The sequence below is a fragment of the Folsomia candida genome, unplaced genomic scaffold (genome assembly GCF_002217175.1).
Source record: "Folsomia candida strain VU population unplaced genomic scaffold, ASM221717v1 Fcan01_Sc009, whole genome shotgun sequence".
NCBI classification, from domain to species: Eukaryota; Metazoa; Arthropoda; class Collembola; order Entomobryomorpha; family Isotomidae; genus Folsomia; species Folsomia candida.
In genome coordinates, this window is record NW_019091201.1 from 1627398 (window position 1) to 1649903 (window position 22506).

Sequence of the window (22506 nt, forward strand, 5' to 3'; positions counted from 1 at the left end):
AAGAACGTTTGTGGCCAGGGCCGTCAGTCAGGAATCAGTAGTAACAAGTAGGCCAAACTTTTGCATCAACCGCACGACGACGGCGACGACGACCCATATGCATTCGGTAACAGAGAGACAACTTTATAACAAGTTGTAATATGTCTTTACATGCTTTCACCGTGACTATATAACCACCACTAAAATAGTAATTATTTAGCAACCATAATGTCTGGAGACTGTGACCTCCCGTCTGTTTTGTAACTTTCCCCTCTCTTTTGTCAACTCTGCAATTTTTTAAGTACTGAAAAGAATTGCGAAAAAGCAGAGTCCTTGATTCTAATCCCAATCGGATTCCGTCAGGTTCCTTCCTCTCCCTGAACTAAAAAAAAAGAAGTTCAATTTGTGGAATGAGAGACCATGGGAAGCGAGAGAGTGCTACACACAAGCTACTTTCTCCTGATTCTTTCTCCCCTACTTTCTCTCGCTTGTGTTGTAAATGGCCCTGAATTCGGATCGGGATGGATTGGGTCTCTGAGTTAAATGTCCTTCAACAGGCGAGTGATGGTGGTTGGTGGGATGCTGGACTCATTTCTGGGAATAGCCCTGTTTTGATTTCTTGTGTGACCTTCACTCCCATTCCTATTCGGAGAAAGGAGAAGGCCTTCCTACGTCTCCTTCTCTTCTTCCCCACGTAATAAACACACGCCATTAGTCAGCTCATTTCTGAGTAGAGGAGGCGATACAGTTTTCCTAATTAGTAGTCGAACCCCTTGAAAAGTTTGTTTTCGCTGCTGTAAAGTATTTATAACTAATGTAATAAAGCAGTTCCACGAGTTGTTGACAGCTAACGAAGGAGGAATCGTGCTGTTGTTGATTTTCAAGCGAATTTTCCAATAAAGGAGTATATCCACGTACGTATTATGAACTGTCTCTAGATAAGCATTTATAAGCCACTGCCAAATATCTAATATCACGAGGCTAAAAGTAGGCTAAAATGTTGTTTGTTATGAACTAATTCTTGGCAATGAGGACCAAAACTGGGAGAAAGCGAGCACCAAATCAAATTACCTGCGAAATGCTACAAAACACTTCAAGGTGAGTCCCATCAATGCATCAGCCAACAACTCCGGATGTGGAGCGGAGAAAGTAGATATATTTACGAACGAGTGGGCGAAATCTAGGGATTTTCAGCGAAATGTTATCGTCCGACCCTCAACTGTCTGCTATTCTGGCTGGAAGGATATACGTGAATCTCTCCTCTTCGTGTCCCTGCCTCTGGGAATATGCTGATTCCAACAATAATATCGCTTCCCCTTAAAAAGAAAGTTTTTGTCCGTCACAGGAAATTACGATGCGAATACATTTTACATATTTTAATGGAATTTTATTGTGTGCGGGGCTTGTTATGTAGAAATTTATGGATTATATGCATCACTAGCTCTACTAGTAAATAAATAAAATTGTATTTTTACAAGTTTGCCTCGTTGTTGTTGTGGCCTAACTTTTTCCAGACGACCTCGTCGTAGATAGACAGCAGGGGAAACGTGTTTATCAAAGTTTATGCAGTCCCTCTGCAGCTGAGAGGTGAAAGAAGTGTGTATCCAACAAGTATTCCTTTTCCTACTTTTTAGCTAGACGAACGGGTCGAGTAGTAGACATAGGATCAAAGCCGTCTGTCCCATTCGCCATAGTCTGACTCAACCGAAACCCGGTTAATTTCAGGGCCTTGGTTGGTTGCACCTTCAAGCCTCAGTCAGTCAAGTCTATATTAAACCTTGAAAAGTGGAACATCTCAAATTCTCAAAACTCCAGAATATCCACAAGTTCCAACCAAACCAATAACAGGAATATATATAGGGATGGATACGTAACGTACTCGTATACAACCCTCGCCTCTTCTCCTAACGCAGTCCCACTTATACAAGTTTCAAGGATTTCCTTCAGAGAGAAAGAGACTACATTATTCTCCTTTACACAACACATAGCCTGTTAACTAACCTAACTACGCAGAGCGGACGGGGACAAAAAGTCTCAAAATCTCACTACCCGACGACTACTAGAGGAGACTGGATCAAGGACATTAATTCAGATTCCGAATTCATTTCATAATAATATTCAATTTCTTCTCCAACAATTGACCTTTTCAGAGGCGTACGTCGTAATCCTGCCCGACTCAAGAAATGTTAGGAAAGGAAAGGACGCATACATAATTCAAAATCTATTAGTTTTTCTTGGAAGTTGAAATCCAATCAAATATTGAACTTTTCATAATGTCATTCATTCATTTCAGAAAAAAGTTTGGCCATTACGAAACCTAAAATCTTTTTGAGACAGGATGATATGATTAGACGAACTGATGCCATTATAAATACATACATTTTTTTATATGTATGCCGTTTATGTAGTGAGTGAGCAACATGTTGCAAATGCTGCTACCCTGAGTTCATCCTCAGTCAGTCCAGTCCAGGGTAACCTATGTATTCTCATGGTTGTTTTGTATGTAGCACATTGTTGTTCGTCATTACGTTACGTATGTAGCATCGTTGTTAGTTGACCTAATTTTAAGTTTCTATTTCAACGAGGCCAAGTATTTGAGCATCATATTCCCACTTCCTTCCTCTCCTGCTGCTCCTCCCTCCCATTTATAAATGACACACGACTTACTTATTACATGACCAACTACTACTAAATATGTAGTATTTAACTGGCTGGCTGTAAATTCTGGAAATTCTCTCAATGAAATGGAAATGAAGACAGGTTTTGAAGAGGCTTTATTTTTTCGGGTCGTTAGAGAGACTTGACACCCACTCAAAATAAGTCAGCCAAGTACGCGTCGTACTCTTGTGGTGGGATTCTATTTGTGATTGGACTTTGTGAAGTGGGGGACGACGACTTGTATAATATGGACTTGCTCTTCTCTCGCCTTGAATGATGCTCCAGTTTTCAATCGCTTCACCTACTTTCCTACATCCCAGACAACCCATTTTGGATTGTTATTTGTCCAACATTATTAGTCCTAATGGATTGGTGTTCCATTAAGTTCTCCAATTAATTATTTTGTTACGTGACATATTTGCTCAATATGGAGTAAAATAAAGTAAAATTGCATATATCGTTATGCACTTTATTTGTTTTCAAATAATTTTATGCTGTATTTGTGCCCATTAAAAAATCAGTTTTCTTCATATCGGATTTCCAGGCCAGGGATATACACATGTACAAATTTGTAATAATGTTACCACGTACTTATGTTCCTCTAAATGTTCGCATGAACTAAAAAAATCGTGTAGTTCTTCTATTCATACATGTATTTATTTATACACGGCAGAACTTCTATATAACGTAACCTAATGCATAATACATTGTATCTGTCCATACATATGTACATACTTGATGTGGCGTGTTTTATAAAGACAACATCAGCGAAAAGTAGCATGTCAATGTATCAGTATTCTTGCAACCCTTTTATTTATTTAGCCATTCGAAGGACCATCCAATCCAGCACAGTCTGGCCCACATATTTGTATGTATTTATTGAGGTGTCTAATTTCAGTGGTGTGTGGTGTAAAAAATCGTCCTCATTGAAACTGAAGTGGCCGAATTTCTCAAGAAATAAAGAAAAGCAAAAGTGCTTACTCTGCAGCATATAGAGTTCTTTTCCCCCTCCGTCACCTTGAGACCAATAATAAACTTACTCTGGACAGCTCCTCAGAGTTGATGGTTTAGTTAGTTCTTCACTCATTATTTTATGTACCAACAACTATGAATTGTATCGCAATATCGGAATCGTACTCTAATTTACCTTCGTTCGTTCGTCAACTTGTTTGGAGGTTGTTGGACGGCTGCTTGAAAAGTTGTGGCGGTGACCCAGATTCATCCCCACCACTTCAATGCTCCTTTTTACCTTCTTCTAGCAAGGATACCACTTCATGAAACTCCATAATATCCAAATATGTAGGTTTGTAAAGCCATATTTGATGCACAATTCGTGTTGTCTGTAGGTTAGGTATGGAGCCCAAGGCATTTGAATTCAGTCCTCATCTCATTCAAAAGACCTTGTCCTCGGGGTTTACTTTAAGCTATGCCATCATCCCGTAAAGTACTCGGGCATGTGTGGTACAAGGAGAAACAAAGTGTGGACGATTGTCAATACAGAAATGTTGGTGGACTACTCAAATTATAGGGACGCTCTTTTCACTAAGGAAGAAGAAGAAACTGAAGGTGAAATTGAACGACTTAAGTAAACATCAATTTGTCTATCTTTTGTATGTATGTCTCGTAAGTATCGAGCAGATACTATCGAGTCGGTCGGGTTTGCGTAATCCATTTATTTCATTGATCAGTCTTCTTGTTTATGTGCATGCGATATTATAGGGTTGTATTTTTCTTCAGCTATTTGAACCCTTCTTCAATGCGAACGTCATTCGTTCGTTTTCTCTATTTGTGGATTATTATTGTGATGCGTTGCGTTTATTTGTCTCGGAAATTGATGTTCTGCTGCTTACATCATTTCATGAGAAATGTTTTCAAACCCGGTGTGCAGTGCGTCTATTTTTTACCCCGTTTAATCACGAGGACTAAATTTAAGCTAATCTAAATAGAAATCTGTAGAAAATTGATGATGCGACGGGAAAGGAATCATCATGGTTTTTTATGATTTTGTTATTATGTGCCGTACTCTCGAACGCATACCTTGCTTTTCGTTTTCGAGTTACAAACGCCAAGGCCAAAGCAAGTCGTCGTATAAAATCAGTTTAAAATCTCCTCCTCTCCATTCTCCCTGCCCGATTATCCAACTGCATCCAATCCACAGACAGAAGATGAGGAGGAGATGAACTGTTTTTTTATACGAGTACGGTAATAAAGTAGACAGTTGGAAAAAAGTGTTTGTTCAAAGTGGCCTTCAACAGAAGCAGACCACATCATCGCCGTCCCTCTCGGTTAGTTTGTTGGTTGAATCACTTTTATGTCCTGTTTTTCACTCGGTTTCAAAATACATTTATGCCTCGACACATACATAAATACACACATGGCACAATACGTACGTACGTATGATGAAATTGCATGATCTGCATGGTATGGTTTACAAATAAACTGTTTTAAAATCTAGGCCTCGTACGCACATGTACCCGCACTGAAAATATTTAGGCGAGAGGAGAAGAAAAAAGTCAAAGGCATTCAAGTTAGGAATTTAAGCGTTCAATTCGTCCCTTGAGGGGTCTCTTGGTGAAAAGGATTTTTATCCCATAAAAATGCAATTTCATTTCTACAGTTCTAAGAAGGGCTGTCCGTCCAGGTCGCTTATTTTATTTTATTTTATTTGACTGGTGGGAGATAGTTTGATGTTCCTGGAAAAATAAAAGGCAAAGGGTTCACGTCACAAGGCCTTTCTCCATATGAAGCCTCATTCAGGTCTATTTCGTATTATTGTCGTCTCAATACGAGTAGGTGGATAGTCAAATAAAATAAAAAATGTCAAATGAAGCGTCTCATGAGAATCTAGATTGAAACTCGGCTAATAAGAGGTACAAAAAGTCTATACTATTCTCAAAGTGAATCCAATATATCCACCTATATATGCACTTAGGTAACATATTTACTATGCATACGTACATGTGCATAAATCAACAGCTCTCCAAACATCGAAACTTGTCTGGAAATGGGAAAACAAATATACATACTTTGCTCGTAGAATTCCACGAAATCATCGCGATGAACTACTTTCTCCCGAATTAAATAATCTTCATTTCCTCCTCCCGAAATTTAGGTCGAAGCTCTTCAACTATGCAAAATACTAATAATATTTCTGAACACTCATCTCCTTTCCGAAATGAGATTTCCATTTACAAACGATTCCAGTAAGGAAAAAAGCAACTCAATTTATTCATCCTCATTTACCAAATTAAGGTCGTATGTGCACGTCTCGGATGAGATGAAGTGGGTCGAAATATGACAGACGGGGAGAAAGTACTAATTTCTTCCATACTTGGAAAAGTTCTACTTTCCATCGTGCACTCGTCCCATTGTGACGCAGGATTTGCATTAATGCTCCTTTTATTCGAAATCTATTCTATTTCTCGAGAGGAATAATCCCACAAGAAAGGAGGAAGCAACGGGACGAGTGAGTTAGTGAATCCTCCACACACTCCGACATTGAATTTCAAGGTCCAAGGTTGCACGAGCCTGAGTTTACCTAAGCTTTCTTTTGCTGGTGGGCAATGGCAGAAGGACAAATCCGGTACAAAGATATCTGTATAGATTCTCGTTAGTGGTGGTGGTGATGCTTTCTCCGGCAACCAACCCACCACCCAACCGCCGTATGTAATTGAAGTGAAGGTCTTTTGATTCATTTGCCTAAATGCACAAGAAAGGAGAGAAGAAAGTTCCAATCGAATGTGGAGTAATCGGGTTGCTTTTGCAGACTTGAGAAGAATGAAAAGTCCATGACAGACAGACCGAGGAGAGAATAGAGGTGACTCGTAAATGGCAAAGTTTCGAGTTTCCTTTTATGAAAGTTGTTTGTTGTTTTACTCCTGTTCAGTAGGAGGAAGGAAAACGGAAATGTCAATGCTAAATATAAAAGCAAATATAGGTAAATCAAGGCCACCCACAAATTAAATTTTCAAAAGATCAGAAAATCATTTATGTATGATGCAGTGGTGCAATACCATGGGAGGATTATTTATCTAGTATAATTTTATACAAAGTGTGAATGTTGTGTAAATGTGAATTTCGTAATGTAGGTAAATTAAGTTATTACAGAGGAAATGGCATGTACACTTAAATAAACAGATAAAATTCTCATTATGATTTTGGTCAGCTAATTAAACGTATGCTTAGCAAGAATTAATTATATTACGGAATCATACAGTTTATTTTCTTAAACATGATGTTCAACCATATTTGTAGACTACAAATTGTAGTACAAATTTTGTACAGTGAGTTACTTAATTTGTGTGTGCGAATTAACGAATACATATATACGAATTGGAAGTAACAATTAAATCAAGTGTTAACAGCAACAAATTAATTAATTGAAGCGACTCAACATCAAAGTTTACATTTTAATTCGATGTCTTACACTATCACGGCAATTTAGACAAGGCAGACTTATTATTGTACATATGTAGTACAAAGTAAGTTCCAATTATAAAACTGATGGACACAAATTTTCAAAATCGACTGACATACTTTCACATTTTAACAAGCACAGAAATTACGTTTCTTGTTAAAAGAGTCCATATTGGAATACTGATAGCTCCTTCGACTTCAGACGGATAAGCTAAAATTGACTGGATTGGAAAATACCAAGTTTTGGGGACAACAAAAACGGGCGTAGATGTTCCGACAAAGCCCAATAATGATAAGTAAATAATGGCGACAAGCCCTGACAAAATTCCCATCGTCCACCTGTATATTTTGGTTTGGATGGATTTTCTACAGTCACCTATATTTAATAAACAGAGTTGTATATATACATATTAAGAACAATTCTGTATTATTATTCAGGTTTATGGTAATAAATATGTAGTTATGTACCACTAGATTCCAAATCGAGTGTAAGTTGGTTTAACTTTCTCTGTAGTTTTGCATATTTTGCAAATTCGTCCACCATCGACATAGCCCCCATCTCTTTCCTGATTTGTATGATTTCTCGCACCTGATCTGCCTCTTTGGACGTTAATCTATAAAATCTGGTAGAGATCTGTAAATAAATGATAAAAAAATTAAGCCAACAATCTATAGACTATTTAAACATACCAGAGTAATTAAATAACTAGTCCTTACCCAAGTCGACAATTTTGGAATAAACTTGGTTATCAAGATAAGTATGGGAATAAGTAGTACGAGAAATATGTCGTACTCAACTTTACTCTGTTTAATAATGGACATTTTATCAATTAAAATATTAAAACTTTGAATTAATTTTAAATTAAAGTAATCAACTCTTTTACGGTCGTCGTGATAATTTTATTATAACATCTAAATGACTAGAACTTAATGACTTTCAGATAAACTTTAACACGATATCTCCAATATTTAAACAGTAATTAAAATTAAGAAACTTGATAAGATTTTTAGAAAATATTATGAAAAGTTATAAAATTTACTAGTTTGAGCTCACTCGCGCCACACGCAAGGTGAGACGGGGCAAATGAAACAGGAAGTTGAATTGCTTTCTCCTCCTTTCTCGTTATTTTGCAAATTTGTTTTTTTAGAAAGCTTGAATACATATTTTTATTCATCATTTTTGGTATTTCTTAGACATCTATAATTTCATTTATATTTCAGTGATTTCAGCTCATTACTTGAAGATCACTACGTAAATTCATTGGAGAAAGTCAAGTGAGATATTTGTAGCTTACTGGTGACAGTTAAAAATACAAACACAAAAATTACCAGCTTGAAATCGAAAATCTAGTTAATCATTGCACATTCTCCTTGAAATGATTTATTGCAATTTTACTGCGCAAAAAACCAGACACGATACAGATAGAAGCGATCACGACGAACGGACGGCCATGACCATGAACTCGTTTAGTTTTTTTCGATGAGATTAAATTAGTTCACAACTTGAATTATTGTCTTCTTCCTCCGAGAGAGAACAGATAAAGTAGAAAAAAGCATGATCTTGAACGTCTTTACATAACATGCTTAAAAATCCAAGTCAAGGAACTTTCTCCTTCATTAATTTGTATACGTGACACAAAGTCTGACATTTATCTTGCTATAAATCAGCTTAAATTGACATATTTGCATGTTTATCCGAAAACGATGTAATTGCGAAAGCCTGCTGAGTGACGGAAGTGATGATTAGATGAGATGAATGACGCCCACGGCTGATAGATATTTACAAGGACACGGTACACTAAAACTGTTTAAAATGAGACAAGCCGAGTAAACCAAGATCACGAAATTCTGTAAAAGTTGCAAACAAATCATTCGCAATTTATCATACGGCTGGAGCGCAAACATTTTTGCACCAGTTGCATAAACACATAGCTTGGATTTCACAACTACGGAGATTATATATTCTCTTAGATGAATCGGATTCAGTGGGGTGATGACGATATTATTATTCGCAATATCAAGTCGAGTGAGACCAGAGGAGAAGAGAAGACGAGCTTTAAAAAACGGTGAAAAGTGCCAAAGTCACTTTATTTTTAGAGAACATTCCCATGAACTCTGAGAATGCCGTCATGCCATGCTTATGCTCATATTATTACCACCAACTAACTAACTATACGAGCATGCCTACATACAATACCCCCAAGATTCGCAAGCATAACATTTAATTATTATTCCCCTCTTTATAACACTTTCCGTACCCCGTGGTGGTACATAGTAGTAACATAGTTCTTTTTTCTTATTAAGAACGGGATCACGATATATACCGATTTCTTCTACACATACACACTTTGCATGGTTTTTCAACCCACTCCACTTATTTTATCCCATGAAATCTTCTGGTAAAAAGTCCACCGACACAGTTCCAAACTCATTCAGTGTCGTTTAATCAGTTCCTTCTTGTGGTGGGTGCGGAAGGTTGTTTTGTCGTTCAGACTGTTGAATTGAAAGTGAATGTGGAACACAGACAGAGAAAAAAATTAATTACTACATACATACTTTCAGTTCAATAGTTTATTCAGCCTTCCTAATTAAAATTAAATTGATTACAAATATTTAAGTGAAAGTTTAAAAAAACACAATTTGTTTCCTAAAAATGTACACGAGAAGGTTCGGCACAGGGACTACGAAGGAAGACCTCAGGGAGATCGTGAAGGAGGGTTGGTGTCCACCAAGAAATTCGTACGATGAGGTGTATCCCGGAATTTTGCTTGGAGATGCGTAAGTTTCGTCACTTCTTTGTAAATACATACATCGGATTTTGTTTTATGTGAAATACATACATTTATGCATTTCCTTATGTATTACTCGATTTTTTTGCCTAATTTTACCACCTCTTTCTTAAATAGAACAACAGCTTTAAGTGTGCGGAGGTTGGTCAGTGAAGGAGTCACACACATCCTTAATGCAGCAATGGCGTGTTCAGATTGCGAATCTAAGGACATTTGCGGAACTTGCGTATGTACCATAAATATACAACGAATAGGTAATCATATGCATAATAATACATGCAAATGCATGCAAATTTCCATGCAGGTGCTCACCAAGCCCTCATACTACAGCCATTCCGGCATCCAATTTAAGGGTGTACAAGCCCACGACGAAAAGAGATTTCCAATCTACAGGAATTTCGAGGAGAGTACAAAATTCATTGACGATGCTTTAAAGAAAGGAGGGATCGTCTATGTCCACTGCCAGCAAGGAATCAGTCGCTCTGCCACATTGATAATCGCTTATCTTATGATGAAGAAGTCTATGTCTGCCAAGGAAGCAGTGAGAACCGTCAGGTATACACTAAAAAGTTGCTTCTGTTAACCATTCATGGATACGCGTGACATGTGTCGGAAGCTTGAATACGCTCTATTTATTTCCATACACATGACAGATATCCAATTAATTGTTTGTTGGATAAATTCCAAAAAGTGTATTTTTTCTTTTCTTTTTTTCAGAAAACGCAGGCCGATTTTTCCTAATGATGGGTTCTTCGAGCAATTGTGTGATCTAGAATTGCGTTATAGAAATCACCGTGTCTATGCTTAAAATGCAGTAATGTCGCAAATTGCACATGTTATATAAATCAGCCAAGAATTGTCCTAGCATGCTTTATAAACGCAAATCTCTCATTTCCTGTTGCGTCATTGACACCAAAATCTTGGCCATTATTCTTGTTGTTATTTTTGAGATAAATAAAAGCTATTTTTAACTTTGAATGCCTCAAGTGACCTTACATTGTCTGTCTGGAAGATAAGCATATATTTTTTTACTAAACTTGAGACCATAATAATTGTTACATAATTAAGTTGTTGTTTAATAACCTGTAATTAAATCTACATAAAATATGAACTTTATTTTATTAAGAAGGTCGCATAAATAACAAACATAAATCATTAATCATATCCGGTTCACAATATCTAATTGCACAAAATAAACATACGTAAATGAGTCATTATTCTAAATATAAATATTAATGCAACTAGAAACACCTGAAAAAATTGATGATCAACATCCAGCTTATTCGTAAATTGCGTCGTAGACCAATTTGAAATACCATCCCAAATCGAAAGCTCCAACATTATTATACAACATGATAACAGGTAATCCATGCCAATTTCTAATCCTCCACGCGTCAAACGTCATCCGTCAAGGTTTTTCATTTGCCTTGAGTTGAGTTAGTTAGATAACTAACTACTAGAAGATTACATAGTATACTACGACGCACAAAACAAGTGAAAAACAAATCTAAGATAGGATTACTACTATTAGAATTTATGCTAATTAATAATAGTGCAATACGGATTGTGTCATACTCCACGAGTTCAGGCAAAATAATGCCAAAATTGCATAACAATTTTACAAACTAATCTTGACTAACGTTATGAAAAGTTGTTCAATGTGTAGACTAAATATTCCAGGTTTATAATAACCAGTTCCAGAACTTTTTATTTGTCCGACTTCCACGCCATATATATTTTTTCAGCATTTAGAAATTCGGAAACCATTTCCGAAGATAAGTATCTCGTGCAATTTAATGGTGTACACAAATAACAGTAAAATAGATGCAGGTAGGTACCTATTTTTTGTATTAATCGTCTTGAAAGTTCACGTCACATAATTTAATCGTAATCACGAATCGTCGTCATCACTCACTTCTGCAGACGAATATCGGTACTAACGAAAGTACATAGTAATACATAAAATATAATCCTGAGCTGCAATTTCTGGTCCTTGTTCTCAATCCCCTTGTTAAATAAAAAAAATTAATGACAAGCTGCTGTTAATAGGTTTGTAGAGGGTGGGAACGATGCCACTCCCGTTGGAACCACCTCGATTTTCATACAATAATTCTATCGTCGCATATGTTCTGGAAAAAATTGACCTGCCTTAGAAAACTATTACCTAAGCATTTACTCGTTGACTTGCACACGCCTCAAAATTGCATCTACATACATACACAAAAAGTTTATACCGAAACGTGTGGAGTCTCATGTATGCATATTTTGTGGACATATGTACAATAAAATAGGAATCAACGGAACTTCCTCATGTGCTTAATTGTGTCCATGTGACAACGTCACATGATTCAATGATAAGTATGAATGATATCTATGTCAGAATGCTGGAAAAGAAAGTGGAATGCAACTGTTCAGCTAATCTCTTTACCGACGCAGTTTCCCATCATCCACCACCAAAACCTATTGGGTTTTCATTCCATGTTGCGATTCTTATATCGCTATTTATTCTACTCACACGGATTTATAGACAAGCAATGGAATGCCTCCTCGTACATGAATTCTTAATGAGAAAGGGGTTAGTTAATGGGAGAGATTATTTACATGCAGTAATTGTGATAACTGTCAAAATAAATCAATACATCCTTATGTTGATCTCCCAAATTGGAAATGCCAATCTGCACATAATGTGTTCCGCATGTGTCATCATAATGATTCAGCTGCTGTGTACATGCATAATTAACCATTTTCTTCCTGTTGATACAGGACTTTGCAAATATTTATATCGCATTTCCCCAAAATGTCGTCCCCGAAAGGGAAAGCAATCTATGTAACCAACTTGCACTTCCGGTCGTTTTTCCAATTTACTAGAAATATGTGTACCTATTAAAAACGATTAATTTCTTAGCAGGATGTTAACACGTGCTCCATTTCTTCATGTCTTACAATACAATATTTATCATTCATTGATGGGATGACATGGATCACGGATTATGTTTGGGTAATAAAATAAGGATGAATCTGGTCCAGAGTAAGAACAACACGGAGGCAATTGTTTTAATGTTATTCCACTAATCTGCATCACATTCATGGATTATGAATAAATAAAATAGGATTTAACCCAAGTAAGCTCAGCAGTATGGTTTGACAAAGTACAATGCATACCTGCCTGGACACACATATGTCACTAATGACTTATCTTTCTCCTCTGCCGGCTTATCTCGCATTATATTCATCCTCCATACACCTTCCGATGGTAGTCAGTTCATCGTCAGAATTCATTCAGAACAGAACACCGCACAAGTGACTGGACAAATTGCTTATCTTCGTGTATACTTATCATCCCGCCACTCCCGAGTTGTTTGGTCAATAATAAATATACAAATATATCAACTTCCAAAAGCAAACGGGGCTAAATTCCTGCACGCATGATCCCATTCAAATTTAACAAAGATACTACTTACAATTGTGCAAATAGCGAGTGCATGAGTCCCCATATCATAACTTCAAGGTGCCTAAGTGACCATCACGAAGTGTGTAAGGACCCTACGTTACAAAACTTTTCGATGAACAAATAGTGAAACATGCATATAAATGTGTTCACTTAAGTTATAACCTATACAATAATTGGAGTCGATAAACCAGTTTTGTTTGATCCACATTTCCAGAGTTGAAATATAAAACGCACCTCACTATTTAACACAGTCGACGTAAAAAAAACTGGAGAGAATGATCTAGTTAATAGAAAATCAGGAAATTTACATATGCATGAGTTACTAAATAAGTTGACAATTTTCAGTCAAATAGACTGCGTATAGCTGTTTGTTGACCACGAGAAGTCAGGCCTCTCTAAAAACAATACTGATTAACAGATCAAGTAAATATTACATTCTCATATTGAATCATTTGTGATAAGCATTTATCACGGGACGATCGCGTATTTACTTTTACTACACATTGACTATCACGTGGAAATGGAGACATGTCATGCACATACATATTTCCTGTGACATCAATCTCTAATTATTATATTTATAAAATAAGTACACTAAAAGATATATTAATTCCCTGCACATAAATGCAAAAAAAGTGAAAGTGCTGTTTACAAACACAAAATAAACTATTATAGTGCAAGTTTGATCTTTCTGCTAAACGAATATTTAAATCATTTGACAAATACCATGTAAAAAAATGGATTCAAAAAGATTAAAAGAATTGGAAAACAATATTCTTCGACGGGAAGATTCCGACAACAAGGTAACATAACATTTGATACTTGATAAAAAAGAAGCGTGTCTTAATTTGCCTTCTATCTCTTAAAGATTTGCACTCTGGCATGCATAATAACATTTGTAGAAACAGATCTCATAAACATTTTATATTTGCGTGGTTCTTTATTACTTATGCGAAAATACTTACGTATATTACCTATGTACATAAATCGTCACTAATCGTTGTTGACATACGATACAAGATGTTTCTAGAAACATCTGCAATACTTGGTTCGTGAACAAAAGTATTATGATATTTTTAGCAATGTGCTAGATCACACTTGCAACTTAGCGGATCACAAGAATCTTCTTAAAAGTATTTTCAATTGTTACGTGACAAAGTAGGTGGCAAAAAAGATTTATAACAAGCACGAGAATGAGATAAGCAATTTCATATGTAGAAGCTTTGCCTAACAAATTTTAAGTATCACGTCCGGATTAATTGACTACTTATGTATTGCTGCTCAATCTTTTTGATGCTCCAGACAGCTTAGTCAATTTTAAATAATAATTTTTAAACTACGCCACATAATTTTGAGCTTGTTTTGTTTGTTATGAACCATAATATTATTGCATCATTGTTTACTAGTTTACAGCATCAACATGAAGATATTTTGCACATTACAATTTAAATGACAATCTTTTCAACCGATACAAAATTCTAGGCTCAGCACTCCATCGACAACAAAGATAACCGCGTTGTCGACCCTATTCCTCGCAGTCAAAAGGAAGTCACGTCCTCCTCATCCTCCTCAGTCTATTCCACAGCAGAGGAAGATTTCCCCTCCGAAGATGACAATGAATTACAAAATACTCTGCAACAAGACGACCAGACGCACTCCGACCAAAGCGATGCGACCCCAACCAATCGGGTCACGGGGTCTGCAGCATTAAAAAAAGAGAAAAATGTCAACAAAGAAGCCCTTCGCAAAACAAAGTCTGCCGGCCCAAGCGTTTCCATCATAAATAATCAGCGCACCTCTCCCCCTCAACAATCCTCCCATCAGAACCGGGCACAGGGGTCAAATTTACTATTGACGATCCCCGGAGCAGAAATTAATCAGCTAAACCCAACAACCAGACGTAATCCCAGCAACATTACTGCCTCATCCTCCGCCTCCGTGGAAGGTATTAATGACTTTCAGTTCTTGGACCAATGGTGTCCAACAGACGGTGGGGCCATTACCGTCAATGAGCTTCAGAAGGTCTTTGACTGCTTTAAAGCTAATACGTTACGTAGGAAGGATTGTGTACGTGATAGGAGCAGCATAATAAATAATACATATTTGAGACATATTTCTTATCCAGACATAAGCATAACTGATCTTTTTATGTAATATAGGAGCGTCTCATCGACTGTCTGACTGCATCTCAAAATCGAAACGATTTCCAATGGGCTTTGCATCAGCTTGGAGGTTTCAACGTAATGCTGTTTCTTTATGCAAGGGTAAGCTGTCGAATATGTAGATTGCCAGTCACAGTCAGTAGCCGCGGAAGCGTGGGGACAGGGGAACAATGTCCCCACGGTTATTCGATGTCCCCATCATCTGCCCATGTTGTATAAGCCCCGCCCTCACCTTTTCCCCCGATGTCCCCATGGCTTCCGCGGCCACTTACTATCCATGCAACGATACAGTACTTCAATAAATGTCATAGGTGGTGGAAATATGCGACGGTGACGACATCCAGTCTAAAGGATTGTCCCTGGCCTTAGGTCAAATTAAGAATCACGCGAAGGTCACAGATGTTGGACCATCCCCGCATTACAATCTCATCCGCTTCGTCTTAAATAATGCAAGATCTGCCTTCGGGTTTAAAACATTTATTGTTCTCGTTCATCACTGTGTCACTTCCAGTGGGAACAAACTCCTCGACTACGATCTGCTCGACAAGTGTCTCTTGTCCTCATGGCGAACCTTGATTCGTATCCGGTGCACGGATGCAGAAGCCCCAACGGGACGACGAACCTTGTTCGAATGTCTACTCACGGTCATTCTGGATTTATTGCTAGAAAAGAATATGCATCGCACCACCAACATCGCAACGCTAAAATCCAAGGATTTTGTCAACAGAATTTTATCAATTTGTTGCAATATGATTTTTGAATGTAAACCTGAGGTGGTGCACCCGACCCAGGAATTTATCACGCCGGTAGAGAGTACCACTCCCACCCCGTCAACTTCCACTGCTGCTAAAAAATCCTCTGCATCTGCACCCAAGGAAGTTCCACTGTCCCCACTAAGTTGCATCGACGCCTTGAGGATATGTGCTCTGGTAAAATCAATCTTTATGGAACTAATGGCCCCACCAGATGCGTATGCTTGTGTCGCCATCGTAAAATATGGCATGTTCCCCCTCCTCCCCAAAGAATGTCCTCCACTACCTCGAAAAGAAGATGCATTCTTCCTCTATCAAACCAAATTACCAAGTTTCGCAACAATAGCGGAAGAGCAGACTCAGGATGTGCAACCCTCCTCCTCACTACCTCAAGTGGCAAAATTTCCCCCAACAGTTTCCATATCTAATCATGATCATGACAAGAAGACCAACGAAAATAAGGAAACACTGGATGACGTCGTTTTCATGAATGAGGACATTCCAGAAATTGTGGGAAAAACTGCCAACCAAAAAGCTTACAATAAAGGCACATTTAAACGATCTCAGTACGACGCGTTTCAAAATACTTTTCAAGAATCTCTCGTCGAAGCGTTGATGTCAGTGTTGCTCAACGCCCTGGCAATTCTTCCGGATGGAGCGTTTTTCTCCATTTTGAGACCGCACGTCAACTCCCATCTCTTCGTTGCATATTGTTCTCATACAAACGTGACGATAAAGACATTAGCTCTCAAGCTCCTCTCGAGCTACTTGTCCAGAGTAAAAAATCCATGTGTCACGGCTTTTCTAAATAAGAACAAGGGCTTTTTCCTGACAAGCTTGTACCTTCACGGGGAACCGGAAATGGCTCCCGTGGTGAGCAGCATTTGTCAAGGATTTGGCCCTGTCTCATACCCTCTCGCCCTCAGCCTGTTGGAAAACAACACCATTTTGACCACAATCTTGACCTGGGTTCAGGAAGATGAACCTGGAACGATACCTGCCTTGATGTCACTGGGAATTATCCCAACAATACTAAACTGCTATAAATCAGTGTCTCTCACATCCACCATAAGACAACTTAACGCCCTAATTTCATACGTTATCCGGTACAATATCCTTAATTCGAAAGAAGATCCGTGGAAAGTGTTGTTTTGTCCGGCGTTAGAATCTGGCCCAAATGGCAGTCCCCTCTTGGGAAGATTTTACAGAGAAGCAATCTCCATTTTGAAAAACTATCCGGGAAAGGATTTACGAAAAAGTGACTACAATCACAGAGTTTTATGGCTTATGGAACGCAGCGCAGCGTCCAGATTTGGACACAACTTTGATAAATGGCTCCTTTCTCTGTTTGCTAGTCATATTATGGAAGTGGATCAAGGAGACGCGTTGGAGACGGAAAATTGGATCGGATTCGTTAAGAATAACAAGAAACGGTTAACCTTCCTGATGGGAGTTTGTCTCTCAAAAATATTCGTTCCCCACAAGGTCGACTTTGACACGAAACAACAAGTTTTGAAAGTACTGCTTCAAAATTGCTCCAACTTGGAATCCTGGCTGCCAAAAGTTCTGAAATCTGATGCCTCAATGGAGCGATGTTTCACCGCATTTCTTCGTCTCTTCTTATCAGAAGCGACGCAAAAGGAGAGACACAATTCTGAAAATTATGGAAACGGTTCTCCCGACCGTGTAAATAATCCATCATTCGAGTCATTGCTTACAGAGAGCAATAATTTATCGCTGAAATTAAACCCAAACTTACCTCCTCGAATAGAACAATTAAGGCATGACGATGAAGCACAATCAGAAGACGTACAAGTCCCATTAACTGAACTAAATCAAAGCGAAGAACGAAACCAACCAAGCTCCGAAAGAAACTCGCCTACGAGACGAAAAGATGCGGAGAAAGCGATCCGAGAAAAATTTATCTCAATTTTGGTTCACGCAGGAATATTATCGCCCACAAATAATTTCTCAACTTTCTCCGCAGATTTTAGAAATTTTAAACTTCTACTTGAAACGCCACCAGTTTGTGGGGTATCGTACCAAGAGTTGAAACAGTGTCTGGCCCTCTTGGAGAAAACGAGGACAAGTATCACTCCCAGTATTTCCCCAATGGCCCCCTCCTCCCCCTCGTCACCAACGCAAAATAATGAATCCGTGAGGGTCAAGAATTCCAGTGTGAACAAGGGTTACTTCTGCAATGCCACCTATTTTGAAAGTATTTTCGAAGTCACGGCTAATTTTGCAGTTCAAGTGGTTGAATCCGTAACGAGAACGAGGACACAAATGGGGGTGGAGGTGAGCCTAATAAAATCTGAAGTTAGCATGACGCAAAAACTGACACAAATATTTATTTAGGTTATCAAATCCATTTGCACTCGGGAAGACGATATCATTGCGAGGAGGCGATGGTTGGCAATTACGGAGCAACTTGGTCATCCTAAAGCTCCCTGGCATTTTGCTGATCTTTATCCAAAGTCAGTTTTAATATTCAAAAATTACACTTATCATGACACTAAAACTAATTACATGTTAATATTTAAGGTTTTCTTCCCTCGACCAGTCCGAGGGTCCAGGTAGGATGAGACTTCGTCTTCACAAAGAGCACCTCAAAATCCCGCAGCGATTTATTCTGCCAGACTACAGAATATCTGGTAATCAAAATTACCACTTGTTTCATGGTGCCACCTAGACGCGCCTATTACTTATTTATGTTATAATCTACCGAATTTTATATTCTATCTACTCGTGAAAATTTCCAAATGCATAAGCCAAGCCCATAAAACTTTAATGAATGCATATTACGTTCTATTCACAGATGCTGAAACCTGTCATCCACTGGATTATTTACTACTTCAATCAGACACCAGTTGCGATGAACTGATGAAATTTCCCACAATCAAGACTGAAATTCAATATATGCGCTTGTGCATGCGGATAATCCCAGGTGAAGAAATCCGTGGTGAAGTAATCCTTAGTACCGACACGCTCTATTTTATCCCTGACCTCAACAAGAATTCTGGAGAGAGATCTGAAAACCTTGAAGTCTCCTTGACCTACGTGGTCTACATTCTTCGGCGGAGATTCGCCCATGAAAATAGAGGAGTCGAGATTTTTGTGGGCAGTCAAAGTTACCTGTTTATTTTTGCGAGCTTCAAAGATCGAGAAGAATTCATGAGCTTTATCCAAATCAAGCAAGCCCTCGCACACCAGAAGAAAAATGTTATCATGATGGATTCCTCCCTTAGCACCATGACGTACCGATGGACCAAAGGTCTTCTCTCAAACTATGACTATTTAATGTACCTCAACACTGCATCTGGCAGGTTAGAAATATTGGAGAAAGTTTCGAATCCGCTTCAAGTTGCCAAAATTTAAAAGTTTTTTTTTACATTTTGCAGGACTTATTGTGACCTCATGCAGGTTAGTATGGTTCGAAATATATACACATTGTTGGTGCAGAATTGCATTGATTTTACGCGTAATAATTTATTACCACCGCAGTATCCCGTCTTCCCATTTGTCCTTGCCAAATATGACACACTGACGCTTGACTTGAATGCACTACAATCATATCGGGACTTAAGGAGACCCATGGCTATCCAAGATCCCTCAAAGGAGGAACACTTTATGACCACTTATAACGTGAGTTGGCAATTAAATTTATGTAAATTGTTGTGCTTATCCTAGGGAAAAATTGGATTTTGTAATCTTGTAGTATCTGAAACGTGAAATGGACTTTCCTCCATTTTTTTACGGGTCTCACTATTCAAACTCTGGAATAGTGCTGCATTATCTGATCCGATTGCCACCTTATACTCAACATTTCTTACAATACCAAGGTATGCAGAAGACCGTGAAACTTATTTGTTACTTGTCCACTAAAACATACATTTTATGACATGTTGTATTCCATAGACGGGAATTTTGACATTCCTGATCGAAGTTTTCACAGCCTTGAAACGACATGGAGACTTGCTGCTAAAGAATCCAATACGGATTTCAAGTTAGTCAAATTATTTCAAATCTCACGGGCATTTTCATATTATTTCATATTATTTATCACCGTTACAGAGAAGCCATCCCCGAATTTTATTACCTTCCCGAAATTCTCAAAAACACTCAACACTTTAATTTCGGAGTGAGACAAAATGGACAACGCGTTGATCACGTAGAACTTCCACCCTGGGCGAAAAAGGATCCCAGGCTCTTCATTTTAATTAACAGACAAGCTTTGGAAAGTAATCACGTGAGAAAATTATTGTGCGACTGGATCGACCTCGTCTTTGGGTATAAACAAAGTGGAAAACCGGCCGTACAAGCGATGAATGTTTTCCATCCGTCGGTAAGTGAAAGTTGATCTTATCATTAATCTCAAGTGCGTACGTATGATGAAACAATCTCATTCGATTTAATAGACCTACGAGGGCTTCGATATTGAAGGAGTTAGCGATGAATTGTCAAGAAAAGCGAGAAGGGCAATGGTCGCCCATTACGGGCAAACTCCCAAACAATTGTTTTCATCCATGCATCCGAGGTCAATGTGGTGCTCGGTGGAGAATTGCGAAATGGTTTGTGAAATTAGAACCCTTTATCGTCATCATGTGGTGCAAAAAAACTACAATTGCTATCATTGCAGGAAGTACTGGACACTGTGAGTGGAATTAAATGGGGTTATTTCCTCGGTTCGCCGACATGCTCAGAATTGGAAATGGTCAATACGAGGGAATACTCGGATGAAATGTGCCTCTTTGAAACCCAAACTCGAATACTATTTTGGCCAAAAGGCACTCTTATCATGGGTGATACCGTCGTTGGAGCGTGGAGTTCACATGAAATTCAGATCAAGTCCAAAGTAATCCATTTGTGTATTGGGGACGAGGTGGGACATGATAAATAATTGAAACACGTTGTAAAAAGTTAATTAGAAGATTCTAAATAATTTGCAACCATTTCCTTTCACCACAGATTACAGCGTGCGCAACGACAGAAAAATGCATCTGGATTGGTAAGTAAAAGTTTATCTTATCAGGTTGGTTACTGTTATTGATTGGTTTTTTCCCCAATTCAGGTTATCAATCCGGCCGAATCACAGTTTTGAAATTGTCTCTCAACCTGGAAAATATTATGGAAACGTTTGATCTAGTCGGGCACTACAAGCCGATAAAATGTATCGATTTAAATTTCGAGTTTAACACAGCGGTATCCTGTTCGGGAGAAAATCATGCCATAATTTGGGATATGACGAGGTATACATTCATTCCATGCAAAAAAATAAACCACACTAACATTCTATCCTCGGCGTATTTGCATTATAAATTTTGCACACTTTTATAGAGTCGCTTACATCAACATAATTCAGCGTCCTTACAGCATCGATTCTGTCAATGCGTCCAGATCCACTGGGGACATTGTGACTGTGAGCTTGTCCACAAACACTGTCACGTTGTCCACAATTAATGGCTTCGAGATCGGCAGAATACAACCCGAGGAGAAAGTCGAGTCTGCCTGTTTGAGTGGGTTGGACCCTGGGAAAAATGTAAATTTAATCGCTGTGGGTTGCGACTATGGTCACATCAAGTAAGTAAAGAGAGAGACCGAGCTCATAATTACGAATAAATTATGAAAGTGCAGCAATGTACCAATGGCCCAAACTTATCTGTCGTAGATTCTACTCAACTTGGGATCTCAAATTTATTAGCGACATAAAGGTTGTCCCTCTGGCTTCACTCCCAATTCAGAGGTAATTAAAATTAAATATTAATTTCTGCTGCATGCGGAACTATCCAGTTTGCACTATTCAAGCAGATAGTTTCATAACATTATTATAAATTCATTTAGAATCCGCTACTCCAAGGATGGTCGACGGCTTTACTGTTTGTATGCGAATGAAGAAGTTTCAATCTCGGCAGCTTTACAGTTACCAAATTCTCCAGGATAATTAGTAACCAATCAGTACAAATGACTAATTTTACAAAAACAGTCCAATGTTTCAAAGTTCCTCCAAACTCGCGATTGAAAATGAGTTATTGAATGTTTACTGTGATTTTATCAAGCTTACGACTAAAAGATAATTAATACGTGACAAATCAATGGACGACAAATGCTAACAATTTCCACAAATTACGAAAACAGAATTTCTTTTTATTTTTTAAGATAATTTATCATGTACTCCAAAAACAGAAATTTGTATTTATCTCGTCAGGAGCTGGACTAAAATTGATGACGACGTTATGTAATAAGGTATGAATATCTGGTGAATTTTTTATGAAAATAAAAAACTAAATTTATATACACGA

At 38.0% G+C, this 22506-nt stretch overlaps 3 protein-coding genes and 1 long non-coding RNA gene across 5 annotated transcripts; 2 read left to right on the forward strand and 2 right to left on the reverse strand.

Annotated features, from left to right (window-relative positions):
* Positions 1-6832: 6832 nt before the first annotated feature.
* On the reverse strand, positions 6833-8129 carry LOC110854114 (guided entry of tail-anchored proteins factor 1). The gene is made up of 3 exons (XM_022102513.2): positions 7771-8129; positions 7522-7687; positions 6833-7429 (listed from the first exon to the last, which is right to left on the reverse strand). The coding sequence occupies exons 1-3, from the start codon at positions 7873-7875 to the stop codon at positions 7176-7178; spliced, it is 525 nt and encodes a 174-aa protein (XP_021958205.1). The 5' UTR covers positions 7876-8129; the 3' UTR covers positions 6833-7175.
* Positions 8130-9461: 1332 nt separating this feature from the next.
* Positions 9462-10820, forward strand: LOC110854232 (dual specificity protein phosphatase 3). Its single transcript, XM_022102644.2, has 4 exons — positions 9462-9831; positions 9960-10068; positions 10147-10397; positions 10560-10820. The coding sequence occupies exons 1-4, from the start codon at positions 9707-9709 to the stop codon at positions 10648-10650; spliced, it is 576 nt and encodes a 191-aa protein (XP_021958336.1). The 5' UTR covers positions 9462-9706; the 3' UTR covers positions 10651-10820.
* Positions 10821-11840: 1020 nt separating this feature from the next.
* On the reverse strand, positions 11841-13255 carry LOC118436556. The gene is made up of 3 exons (XR_004835546.1): positions 13005-13255; positions 12786-12915; positions 11841-12722 (listed from the first exon to the last, which is right to left on the reverse strand). It is a non-coding gene; the product is annotated as an uncharacterized LOC118436556 (long non-coding RNA).
* Positions 13256-13831: 576 nt separating this feature from the next.
* Positions 13832-22506, forward strand: LOC110854100 (lysosomal-trafficking regulator). 2 transcript variants are annotated; one of them, XM_022102499.2, is made up of 19 exons: positions 13832-14096; positions 14776-15360; positions 15453-15557; positions 15767-18505; positions 18566-18684; positions 18752-18861; positions 19026-19533; positions 19609-19630; positions 19712-19852; positions 19926-20049; positions 20126-20213; positions 20282-20552; positions 20626-20778; positions 20847-21089; positions 21176-21215; positions 21279-21456; positions 21545-21787; positions 21876-21950; positions 22049-22506. In XM_022102499.2, exons 1-19 carry the CDS (start codon positions 14031-14033, stop codon positions 22146-22148), a joined length of 5910 nt encoding a protein of 1969 aa, XP_021958191.1. In that variant the 5' UTR covers positions 13832-14030; the 3' UTR covers positions 22149-22506. The 2 variants fall into 2 exon arrangements, with proteins under 2 accessions (XP_021958191.1, XP_035710830.1); XM_035854937.1 differs by lacking the exon at positions 13832-14096 and having other exon boundaries at positions 15109-15238.